The sequence below is a fragment of the Sminthopsis crassicaudata genome, chromosome 3 (assembly GCF_048593235.1).
Source record: "Sminthopsis crassicaudata isolate SCR6 chromosome 3, ASM4859323v1, whole genome shotgun sequence".
NCBI classification, from domain to species: domain Eukaryota; kingdom Metazoa; phylum Chordata; class Mammalia; order Dasyuromorphia; family Dasyuridae; genus Sminthopsis; species Sminthopsis crassicaudata.
In genome coordinates, this window is record NC_133619.1 from 338,807,919 (window position 1) to 338,821,099 (window position 13,181).

General features: G+C 37.4%; 1 protein-coding gene across 1 annotated transcript in view; it reads right to left on the minus strand.

Moving 5' to 3' along the window:
* The window catches only part of SLCO2A1 (solute carrier organic anion transporter family member 2A1), a 139,487-nt gene that overhangs the window by 38,451 nt on the left and 87,855 nt on the right, over window positions 1-13,181 (minus strand). Inside the window, exon 4 of the mRNA XM_074301576.1 lies at window positions 3,530-3,754. Within this exon, the coding sequence (XP_074157677.1) occupies window positions 3,530-3,754 (225 nt within the window). The remainder of the gene's footprint in view (window positions 1-3,529; window positions 3,755-13,181) is intronic.

The window sequence follows — 13,181 nt, forward strand, 5'->3', positions numbered from 1 at the left end:
TTAAAGATTTAAATTTGCAAGAAACAAAATTTTTCTTTGTACAAGAATTTTTTTTTCAGTCCTTCATTTATCCCTTCATTTTTCTTTGGCTATGGAGACTTGGCCACCCAAGTTACTAATCGCCCAGGGAAAAGTTGCCAGGGAAAGTGTGGTACTTTTGTGGATCACTGCTTATTAGCTTCTATATCACACAGGCAGATATATTGTCCACATTCAAATCTATGGTATATTTTTCACTATCCTTCTGGTCACCTATAATGCCTCTGCCATTGAATCCCAAGAGAAAATAAGACCATGAGAGGCCATGTGGTCCATTTTCCTTCCTTGAAGGGAGACCCACACCTAAAGCCAGTCAAGTGAGGAAGTTGTGGGTTTAAAAGGTTTACTGTATAATATATAGAACAGTGCTGGGCCTGGAGTCAGGAAAGATTCATCTTCCTGAGTTTAAATCTGACCTCAGATGCTTACTAACTATGTGACTGGATAAATCACTTAATCTTGTTAGAAAAACACTCCAATATCTTTGTGAGAAAATCCCAAATAGAGTTATGAGAGTTGGCCAGAACTAGAAAAACAACTGAACAACAATATTAATTTTTAGACAGAGTGAGAAAAATCCATTATTTTTTATGTAATGATTTAAATTTTACATATGACTTTCTTATAAAAATTTGAGGTAGTTTCTTATTTTAAAGATGCGGAAACTGAGACACTAAGAAGTTAAAACCCTATTTAATAAGCTCTAGTCTATTACCAGTGTCAAATATTAAATCTTCTATTTGGTTCTTAAAGATCATCATAACTGCATCTCTTTCTATGTTTCAAGTCTCCTTATGCCTTACATCCCTTCAGGTTTCTAAGATTTAGGGACATTGGTTTACTTGCTGCAACTTGAACATGACTCTCCATCTCCTATCTCCAGGCATTTTTGCTGGTTGTCTCCATGCCTGGAATTTTTTCTCCTTTTTTCTTCCTCTTGGCTTCTTTCAAGTTTCAGCTTCTCCTGTATATATTGTATTTATAAATAATTGTTTGGAGGCCATCTACTTTTAACTTACAGGACTTACAGGACAGAGACTGTCTTTGGCCATTCTTTGTCCCCAGCACTTAGCACAGTGGTTTGACACATAGTACTTAATGAATACTTGTTGAATTGAATGACTTGACCCACATGACTGGTCTAAGAACTTGTCACGGGTGAAATTTATAGTTCTCCCAACTCCAAAATTTGGTGCTCTGTCCACTACTCCATCCCTCTTCCAAATGAAGGACTGCTGCTGTTGTGTGGTTAGATATATCTAGTCTTAGGGACCAGGCTTCAACATGGAACATGGGTTCAACAGCATATTTTATTTTTCCAAATACATGCAAAGATAGTTTTCAATGTTCATCTTTATAAAATGTTGTGTTCCAAATTTTTCTCCCTCTCTCCCCCTTCAATTTTCCCAAGACAGCAAACAATTTGATATAGGTTAAACATGTCACAAAATACTTTGTATAAAGTAAGTTTTTAATAAACACTGGATGGGTTTGAAACAGATTATTATCTATTATTATCTATTTCAAATCAATTAATCAATCAACCAACAGGTATTATTAAGTACCTACTCTGTGCCAGAGACTGTCTGAAACATAGAAGATGCAAGTACAAAGAAACAATCACTACTTACAAGATGGTTACATTCTGATAGGCAAAACAATGACATAAAATATATATGATGTGTAGCTAGGTGTAACATTGAATAGAGCATGGCCCTGGAGTCAGTCTCAGACACTTGACACTTCCTCGCTGTCTGACGTAAGTCATTTAACTCTGATTGACTCTCTCCCCCCATATATGTGTATGTGTGTGTGTCTGTCTCATGTATGTGTGTATGTACAGAGATACATACACATATATGTAGAATAAATACAAAGTTACTAAATTAATATATTTGCTTATTTACACACATACACACAAAGTAGTTAAAAACAAGGTAGTTTTGGAGGGAGAGGACTGGTAATTGGAGATCAGAAAGGCTTCATGTATAAGATAGCATCTTGTATCTTGAATCTCAAAGGATGAGAAAGAATCCATGAGGGCAGAGGTAGGGAGAGAGTGCTCTTTAGTTATGTGGAAAAGTTGGTTCAAAGGTATGAAGGTAAGAAACAGAATGTTGTGAGGAATAAAGAAAAGGACAATTTAGCTCTAGACACTGAAAACATTAAGTTGTTAGGTCTGGACTCCCACAATCTGTTGTTCTTCAAATAATAAGGGGGGAAATAATAAAAAGGAACAGTTGGGAAAGTTTTCCCTAAAGCTGTTTATTCTTCTCTGTTCCTTCCTTTGGATGGGCACCATGGTTTCTCAGAGAGCAAAATAGAGACAAGGTCTAACTCGCCCTGGGATTGGCTGCCAGCATGGTGCTGATCCCCAAGTCTAATTCTCATTATATAAATGTAATCATTCTGATGTAATAAGAGGAGCCAATGCCAGGAAGAACAGTCATTGTGACATTTTTAAAAGGCCAGGCAGGGAGTTTGTGGATGGGAAATAGAAACCACAAGGATCCCTGTGGGCACATCCCTGGTGGCAATAGAATAAATTCATGTGTCTGTATTATGGTGATGACAGTAATCTGGTTAGCATCTGCCCTCCTCAACAGTGGAGAATTAGGTGAGCTCCTGGGGCAAAGGATCAGAATGGGGAGAGAACGAGGGGAAAAGAAAAAGAAGGAAGGGGGAAAAGATTAAGGATAGTCATTTGGTATCAGCTAGATAGCAGCTATCTGGTCATATAAGGGTCCTTTTGGGGTTATTTTTGGTAGATCTATTTCATTGGTACAGGAAACTGGTAGAAACTCTCCTGCTGAGTTCAAGCCAACTTACAGTTTTAGGATGTGGTTGAAGCACCAAGAGTTTAAATGACTAGTTTAGGATCATGCATTCAGTTTGTTCATTGGTAAAACTTGAATCCAGATCTTACTGACTTGAAGGTCAGCTCTATCCTCTATGTCTGTCTCTCTTACATCAAGGTCTTTAGGACTGTAATGGAACTTGCAAGAAAAAGACATGGATTTCCAGAAAGCTGGACTCAAATAGGACAAAATAGCACCATGATCCTGCCACTGAGGAGTCTCATCTGTGAGTTTTCTTACTCATGATCCTGAAGGGAACCTCTCAGGAGGTCCTTAGGTTTACTTTCCTATCTCTAAGTAAGCACAGATGACAGGGTTCACAGACCCTCAGAGCTAGAATAGACTATAGAGATATAATTGAGCACAACATACTCATTTTTTAGGTGGGGTAACTGAGGCTAAAGTAGTTTACCTGAGCTTTTACTAACCTACTATAGGCAAAGGAGTGTTCCTTTGGGCAAATTATCCAAGATCTCTCATTATCAGGTGGCTAAATGTCAGGCGAGGCAGCAAATCTAGCAAATGTCTTATCAAAAGACAAACTGTGAAGGCATTTAAAAGCTTAGCAGGACAAAATTCAAACATCTTCAAATTCCGAGATCCCTCTTATTCTCTTCACGGATGTTACTTACAAATGTATAAAGGTGAGTTATTTGGTTCCGCAAAATCATCCACATAGGAAATGCCAAAAGGTTGAATGGGCACGGTCCCAATGCCAGCCAATAATTGAGCCACTACCATCATGCCCCACATGCTACTGGTCTCCTTCTTGAAATCCCGTAAAGCATTCTGACACTTATTTGGAACAAGATCCGGCTTATTCTTATGGCAGATGTCCTGGAATTCACTGATGTTTGCTGCAATGAGAACACATCAAATCATCATTATCATCATCACCAAATTATCCTCAATGTTGGTAGCATCACCCAGTTTCTCCTCAGAAGGGGTCATCCCTAGGGTCAATAAATATATTAGCAAACTATTATTCCTCGAAGAAGAGAGACTCTAAAAACTGTTAGTTGTCCTTCCTTTGGTCAAAAGAAAGACAATATTTATACTATTAATAAATCATGTTAAATTTTCAGGCAAAGTCAATATGGATTTTATTTTGCTTGACTATGCATATTTGTTTCAATGATTTTATTTTTCTTTGGGGAGAAAGGGTATTGGGATGGGAGGAGACAAAATAAATACTTAGCAAATGAAAAATAATAATTTTTTAAAATTACTTTATACAAGTTCTTCTGACCAACGCCTCATTTTAAGTATATAGCAAATGGAGTCAAATTTATAGGAACTGAGTCAAATTTGTAAAAAAATAAAAGTAATTGTCCAGTTGATAAATGGACAAAGGACACAAATAGGCAGTTTTCAGAAGAATAAATCAAAACTATCAATAGTCACATGAAAAAAATATTCTAAATCACTATTGATTACAAATTTTAAAACTCTGAGATACCACCTCATACCTATCAGATTGGCTGACATAACAGAATGAAAAATGACAAATATTAGAGGGAATATGGAAAAATTAGGACACTAAAGCACTGTTGATAGAGTTGTGGCTCGTCAAACTATGTTGGACAATAATTTAGAACTATGTCCAAACAGCCATAAAAATGTGCATACCCTTTGGCTTAGCAATATCACTATGGTATGTATTCCAAAGAGATTTTTAAAAATAAAGAAGGACCTATTTGTACAAACATATTGAAAGCATATTTTTGTGCTGGTAAATTGAAGAGATGTCCATTGATTGGATTCCAGCTAAATAAGAAGTGGTATATGATTGTGATGAAATGCTATTCTATAAGAAATGATGAGCAGGATGCTTTCAGAAAAATCTGAAAAGATTTCTATGAACTGCTGCCAAGTAAAGTGAGCAGAATCAGGAGAATACTGTACATAGTAACATCAGTGTTATAATGATGATCAACCATGAAAAGCTCTTTGATCATAACAATGACAATTCCAAAGGGCACATGATGAAAAATGCTATTTTCCTCCAGAGAGAGAACCAATAAGCTCTGAATGCAGATTGAAGCATACTTTAAAAACCCTTATTTTTATTGTTTTTTTTTGTTTTCTTTTGCAACATAGCTAATATGGAAAAATGTTTTGTTTGACCTCACACGAATAGTCAAAATCAAATTGCTTGCTTTCTCAAGGACTGCGAAGAGGTGGAAGGGAGGGAGAAGATTTGGAACTCAAAATTAAAAAAAAATGATTATTTTAATTTTTCACATGTAATTGAGAAATATCTAATGGAACAGAAATAATGTTTAAAACTCTCATATAGTAGTCAAGTTTGAAATCTCTAGGAACATAAATCAAGTTATGTAACTGCAGGGTTTAGCATAATGTAGAGACCCCACAGAAAGACTGACTCATGTAAGAAGAATATTAGGAAACACGTGTACTGCTGCTCCATCACTAGGTCCTCAATTTTGTCTGGCTCAGGAAATTGAAGCTACATACAAAATTGTTCTCAGAAAATGGTCTCTTCAGCTACAGCCTGACTACCATATGGCCCACAGGTCTTAGAAGCTGGGGGTCATCTGCTTTGATAGACAGAGGGAACTGGAACCTCTTATAGAATCATGAGCAAACATGAGCAAAACATTTAAGAAATAAACAGAAGAGAACAGGAGGTTCAAAAGAAAAGAGACAAAAAAAAGACAATACTGATAATCCCACATTAAACTTATTGTACACTTTAAAAAATGTAGATTTATGGTTTCATATACAATACTCTTTTATTCTTTGTATGTGAAAATGTTCATGCTTATTCTTTTAATCATAAAAAATAAAAACCCCAAAACGCAAAAAGACTTTCCCCCCAAAAATGCTACAATTATTATCAGGTAAAATAAGGCTAAATAGAAGTTAGTAGGGAATAAGCATTTATATAGCACCCATGATGTGGTAAATATGGTGCATGATGTTGGGCAGATTATTTAACATTCCTGGGCCTCAGCTTCTGCATCTGCAGATTGAGGGTGTTGGCTAGTCAGGTCCTTTCCAGTTCTAAATCTATGATCCTACCATTTGGCTTTTCCATTTTAAGGTATCAGTTTTGTGGGATCTTAGAGGAACCATGAGCACAGTTTGGTGAGTGACTTTTATCCTTAAGGGAATGGGACTAGATCCTCCAGCCCTGATGTCAGAGAGGCCGTGTATCCCTGTGTATATATGCAAAGATCTATAGTCCATATTAAATATATATATATATGTATATATATATATAAATGTGTTGCTTAAGTGTATATATGGGTATACATACACATGTATTTTTGTATATATTATATAATACATGTGTATATGCATACTTTAGCATGTATATAATATATGATATATGTGTGTCTATATATGCAAGTCTCCTGGAACCTCCTTTCCCTAGGTCCATCAGACCAGGAGTAAGCAAGAGAGGAAGGGGCTGAGCATCTACATCTTTGAGTTAGTGAGTTTAAGCTGTGTCCATAAGGCCTTACAAGGCCCTTGGAATGTTGGAAGGGGCCTTGGACATTATCTCAGACAACCCCCTCACTAACAGATGAAGAAATTGAGAATAAATTTCAGACTGGGCCCTTTGTGCGTAAGTCTTGCTGTAACTGTGTAGCCTGGAGGCTCATTCTGACAGCTGACAGGAATCTGGCCTGAATGAAGATAGCTGCATTAGCCTCTCTGTTTTTAATTTGATCCCATCTTAAATGATCAGCATTGTTGATGGTACTCCTCTGGGCTGTGGTCTTTTAGGAGTTTTTGTTTCCATTTCCTTCCCTTTTAAAAAAATGTTTTTCTTCATTGCAATGGAAATGGCTGGCATATCACTCCTTGTTCCATAAGGCAACCCACTAAAATCTAATTCATTTCTGTTCAATTTAATTCACATTTATAAGGTCTCCCAAAGGAGGAAGAAAGCATGATGAAATGGAAAGGGTAAAGAATTTAGAAACAAAGGATTGAGACTTAAATCCCAGCTCTGTCACTTGTAGAAAAGTCTGACTATTTTTGCAAACAAATCATTTTACTCCTCTTAGTTTTGTCATCTGTAAAATGGGAGGGATGGATTAGCTGACCCTCTTTCTAAATCTTAGGATCCTAAGAAGATATGCATGTTCTTGAATCTCTTTTTTTTCTAGTTTTTTTTTTTTTATTATAGCTTTTTATTTACAAGATATATGCACAGGTAATTTTTCAGCATTGACAATTGCAAAAACTTTTGTTCTAATTTTTTCCCCTCCTTCCCCTCCCCCCCTCCCCCAGATGGCAGGTTGACCAATACATGTTAAATATGTTTAAATATAAGTTAAATAGAATATATGTATACATGTTCAAACAGTTATTTTGCTGTACAAAAAAGAATCGGACTTTGAAATAGTGTACAATTAACCTGTGAAAGAAATAAAAAATACAGGAGGACAAAAACAGAGGGATTGGGAATTCTATGTAATGGTTCACACTCATTTCTCTGAGTTCTTTCACTGGGTGGATCTTGAATCTCTTTAGCATTGATTTAACCCCCTCTGTAGTCAAAGTAGTATGCAGACCACTGTAGAGGATAAAACATTGGCCCTGCCTTTAAATATCTTACACTCTAGCAGGAGGAATGAGACACATATACGAATAACTATAATCCAAATCAAAGTGGTATAGTCAGTGAGCAAACACCAGACACTGTGCTAAGCACTAGGGACACAAAGAAAGGAAAAAGACAGTCCCTGTTTCTGAGCAGTGCACAATCTAATGAGACAAAATAAAGCAAACTGTACTAACAAGCTATGGAGAAGATAAATAGGAAACTTGTTCCTCCTTTGTTATCAAAGAGGATCAGTGACATCATGGGGTGGCTTCCTGACTTGCATATGAATTGGATTTAAATGAGGGACAACTGCACAAATTTTCAGTCTCTCTCTCTCTTCTAGGCAAAAAAGCCCAGTGGCAGGACAAAAGTCCAGACCACTGGTGCAATGGTCCAGGATGCAATGGTTAACCTCAGCCACTTTGATGCCCAACCCAACTCTAAGATCTCCACAGAACCTACTTCAGCCGCCTGCATAATGTTGGGACAAATCCTTCTCATTCACCCAAAAATAATCAACCAAGGGAAGGCATTAGCATTAAAAGGAATTGGAAAAGACTTCCTGAAGAAGTTGGAATTTTAGCTGCCATCTGAAGAAAATCAGGGGAGACATAAGTGAGGGAAGAATATTCCAAGCATGAAGGATCACAAGAGAAAGAGCATGGAATAAAGAAAGGAAGTGGTTTTTTTGTGTTTTTGTCTGTTTTGAATGTTTTTTGTTGAATTTTTTTTTTTGCAGGAACCCCAAGAAGGTTAGTGCTTCTGCATGGAAGAGTATGTGGGAAGAATGAATGTAGGATATAAGACAAAAAGCCAGTCTCAGAGCCAGAATGAGATGAGTCAAGTCCTAAGTCTTAGTTATATTGGGCGTGGGACTCTGGACAAGTCACTGAACCTCACAGTGGACTAAAGAACTGAGATGATGATAAAGATGATGACAAATTGTTGACCTGCACTGATAGATGTACGGGGTCCATCAATGACTCAGTCTTAATCCTTATAAATCAGAGTACTGGGTACATATAATAAATAGAAACAAAATGACCAGAAAAGCGAGAAATCATTTTTGACTAGGAATATCAGAGAAGGTTCGTGTAGGGTCAAGCCATTAGGAAGTGTTTAAGGCCAGATTTAAACTCAGGATGATGAGTCTTTCTGATTCCCAGTTCAGTGCTCTATCCACTGTGCCACTTAGTCAGCAGGTACCCTAGTTTTCAACAAATTGCCAGCAGACCTATCATCCCCCAAGCTCTCTGTGAAGGAGCCCATTTCAAAGAAAAAGGATAAAGTCTTCTCTGTTTGTGGAGAGCCTTGTAAACAAGCAGGTGTCCATTTGCAAAAAAAACAATACAACTCAGCTGATAACTGAACAAATGAAGTGAGGCAGGTTTGTTCCAATTGTACCTATTTCTTGACTGTTTGGTTTTTAATTTCATCTTTAGAAGTTGACTAATTGGGACAAATGTGATAAAATGTGAAAAAACAATAGGCTACATCATAGCTTTGATTATTCGTTTGCCATCTTGAAATGAAATGATTGCCAGTATATTATGGCCATAGCTTTTGTAATTTAACAGATTTCAGTGAAATCTGCAAGATTTCAAATCTGGATAGAGATTATAGAGAAATGTTAGCACACTAAATGGCACTTAGTGCTCAGAGAGAAGCTGGCAAAAATAAAGACTGGCTAAGATTTTGTGAGTTTGCTTTATGATAGTGTCCATATCTTTATAAAAAGGAGGGGAACAATGTATTCTTATTAAGTTTAACCCATCTTGGGCTGGGAAAGTTGTTTAGACTTCCACCAACTACTCTATTCTTAATGAAAAAATCTTCTAATCTCCTTAGTTTTGGGGTCATAAGTAAAAAAAAAGGGAGGTTCTAGTCACTTCTCTCCTTTCTTCTCTTCCTCCTCTTCTCCCCTCTCTCATCTTCTTCACTCCCCTCCTTTTCTCATCCCTTCTCCCCCATCCTCTTTCCTCCCTACCTCTTTTTCCCTCCCTTCTTTTCTTCTCCTTTTCTGTCTTCTTTCATTTTCACTCCCTTACTATCCTTTCCTTTCCTCCCAATTTCCTTTCTGCACTTCCTTTCTTCTTCCCCATCTTCTTTCCTTTCTTCTCCTCTTTATTTCTCTATATATAGAATCCACTATGTATGTATATAATATGCAAGATGTAAACAGTTAGGTGATATGGTGAGCAAGTAGACTGCTAGGGCTGGAGTGAGGAAGATTCATCATTTTCCCAAATTCAAAACTGGTCTCTGACACCTTCTAGCTGTGTGACCCTGGATAAGTCACTTAACTTTGCCTCAGTTTCCTCATCTATAAAATGAGCTGAAGAAGGAAATAGCAAACTTTTCATTATTTTTGCCAAGAAGACCCCAAATGGGTTCATCAGTAGTTATTTGCAACAAAAAAATGACTGAACAATAACAACAAAAGCATTATAAAATAAAAAGTTTTTAAAACAAAGGTATCCCTGCCTCCCCCCAATTGCTAGCTCTCCCTCTTTACCAGTTACTTTACTTTATACATATTTTAAATGTACATATCTGTGTTAAAATTATTTTCCATAATAGAATATAAAATCCTTTAAAACAAAAACTTTCTGATTTATGTCTTTGTATCCTTAAGTGTAGAGCATTAACCAACTCTGATTGGGGGGATGAATGAATGAAGTGAGTAAATGAAACAAATACTGAAATAGGGAATCAGGAAACCAGAATTCTAAAACCACTCATGTTTTGTTGACCTTGGGCAAAACATCTAATTTCTTGGCACCTTAAATCACCTCATCTATAAAATGAGGGGATTGCACTTGATGATATCTAAGGTCCCATCCACTCTATGGAAGGGGTGAAGAGTGGGCTTGAAAGAGAGAGAGCATCATAGTATTTAGTTTTTTATGAGGTCTGGTGCATGGGGTTAGATTTCACTGACTCTTGTTGTTCTACTAAATTCACATTTATTAGAACACTGTTGCTGACTTGCAGCCACAAATTAAATTTTGTGGGACATTTTATGGTCACAAAAACCCATAAAAATGCTGACCAGGTTATTAAGGCTTTACATTGGCGTGTAGCCATAAGGCAAGAATCCATGCATCAGGGAGCAATGCCACAGAAATCCTCCTGTGACTACATCAAATGGTCAGGGCTGGGTAGGATCCAGGGAAGCAAAAACCCAGAGACCACTCACATTCTACAGTTTCCAGAGATAGAGGTGGAGAAATCATCTTCTTGGAGGTTTGGGGATTTTATTTTGTCTTAAAAATTGTTCTGAAGCAGTACAAAATATATCCAAATTTTTTGGTTTCTTCCTTCTTTTTTTTCTTTTTTCTTCCCTGTTTTCCTCCTTTCCTTCCTTCTTTTCTTCCCTTCCTTCCTTCTTTCACTCTTCTTTCCTTCCTTTCTATTTCTTCCTTTTCTTTTTTCTTCACTCATTCCCTCCTTTCTTCCTTCCTTTCCTCCCTTTTCTCCTCCCTTCTTCCCCTCCCTTTCCCTCCCCTTCTCTCTCCCTCCTTCCCTCCCTCCCTTTTTCCCTCTCTCCCTCTTTCCTTCTCTCCCTCTCTCCCTCTCTCCCCTCTACTTTGCACCTGGATATGTTTACAGATCCCACTCCCACTTCAAATGTCTTTCATGACAAATTTCATTTACAAAACACAAACCATCTTCAAACCAGCTAATGCCATCCCAGTCCCAGGGCTAACATTAGTGAAGGAGAGGATCAACTAAGCTGGACTCACAATCTTGAGTTCCTATCACCTTTGGTAATTACCCCAGGAAACAGCCTTGTTCTACCAGAATTGGTTTGAGAATTGAGGCCAAAAGAACATGACAGACTGTGGGTGTGACATACCAGCAGGAAATGAGTAGGACTCACTGATCCTTTTCTTAAGGAGGGATCTTTGTTTTGTCTTCAGCTCAAATAAATACACAGTGAATAATTTAATAAAGTTAGTCCCCTAACTTTAGGGGACAGCATGGTGTCAAGAAGAGTGTGTCAGGTTTGGAGTGGGAAACCTGGGGTTCAAATTCAGGCTCTGCTATTTAAATTTCTACATGGAAGCTAAATGACTCAGTGGAAAAAGCATCAGTTCTGGAAGTTGGAATCTAGACTCAGGTACTTAGCACTTGCATGCCACTTAATCTCAAATGGCTCAAAAAATACATAAAATGTATCTGAATGCAAAGTCACTTCACTTTCTGTCTTCTAAGAAACCCCTTTCAATTCTGAATCTATGATCCTATGAAGTCTAGGTAGCGTTGAGCTCTGGATCTTAGGGAGGAGACCTTTCTTCTGCCTATCTCTCCTCTCTCCCCTTTCTATGCTCACAGCCACTGTCTTAATTCAAGCTCACTTAGTTATCTCACTTAGTTTCTTTTAGCAACCCCCACCACAACAAATCATAGTAATAACAGCTTCCAAATTTGCCTCCCTGATTCCGACATCTCCCTCTCCAGTTTATGCTTTCCTCTTTTGTCAGAGTAATCTTTCCAAGACATAGTTCTTATTGAGTGAGTCCTTATCTAAAAACTGCAATTTTTAGCTCCCCAAAGCCTACAATTCAGAATCCTCAGCTTGTCACTCAAGGCCCTCCACAATCTGGCTCCAATCCAATCACTGGATCACAGGACCTTGCAACTTCAGTTCTCCCATTTTATAGATGAAGAAGCAAAAGCCAGCCAGGAAGGTTTGATGACTTCTGCATGAGCACCCATATGGCCCAGTGGATAGAGCATCAGGCTGGAGTCAGGAAGGTTAGCCTCAGACACTTACCAGCTGTGTGACTCTGGACAGGTCATTTAACCCTATTTGACACAATTTCTTTATCTGTCAAATAAACTGGAGAAGAAAATGGTAAACCATTCCAGCATCTTTGCAAATGGGGCTACAAAGAGTCAGACACAATTGAGAAATGACTACAAAGCTCTGCTCAAACAACACTCAAGTTATGTAGTATCAGAGGTGGGATCCTCTTCAGCTTTCTATTACACTACTTCCCCTTGTCAATACTATTATCAGACCACAGTGCTATTACTTGTAATTCTCCAGTTTGGTCCCTCATTCAAGCCTGAAACAGCCTCCTCTTTGCCCCTTAAAAATTTCTCTTCTACCATTTACAAGAAGGGATCTCTTTCCTTATATTTCTCAGGCTGTTCTGCTTGACTCTCCTATACAATTTATCATTATAATCACTTTAAGATTTACAAAGAACTTAAAAATCTCATTTTCCAATTATTACTTCATTTTTTGATCCTCACTACTCTAGAAAATGAGTGTTATTATTATCTTAATTTTATAGATGAGAAAACTGAGAAAGAGTAAAGTGATCTGCCCAAAGTCACCCGGCTAGGAATCAAGTTTTATATCTTAGAGATTTTTCTGTATATTTTTTCATTCTGTGTAGTCGCAGAGCAAACTCTTTTAGGGCAGGAGCCTGGTTATTGTATATCCCCAGGCACTAAGTACATATGATACTCTCAGTAAATAGCTATTGATATAAATTAAATTTCATATAAAAGTATTGTGGACTGAAGCTGATCCCCTGGGCAATCAAGCTTTACTAGTTTTCTATGTTTTTTAAAAAATAGTAAGATTTGGAACAATCTAAGTTTTCACTATTTCCTTATAGTCTAGCTTGGGATTCCTCCATGAAATGGGTTTTTTGGCATACACAGAGACCTTGGGGGGAAAATAA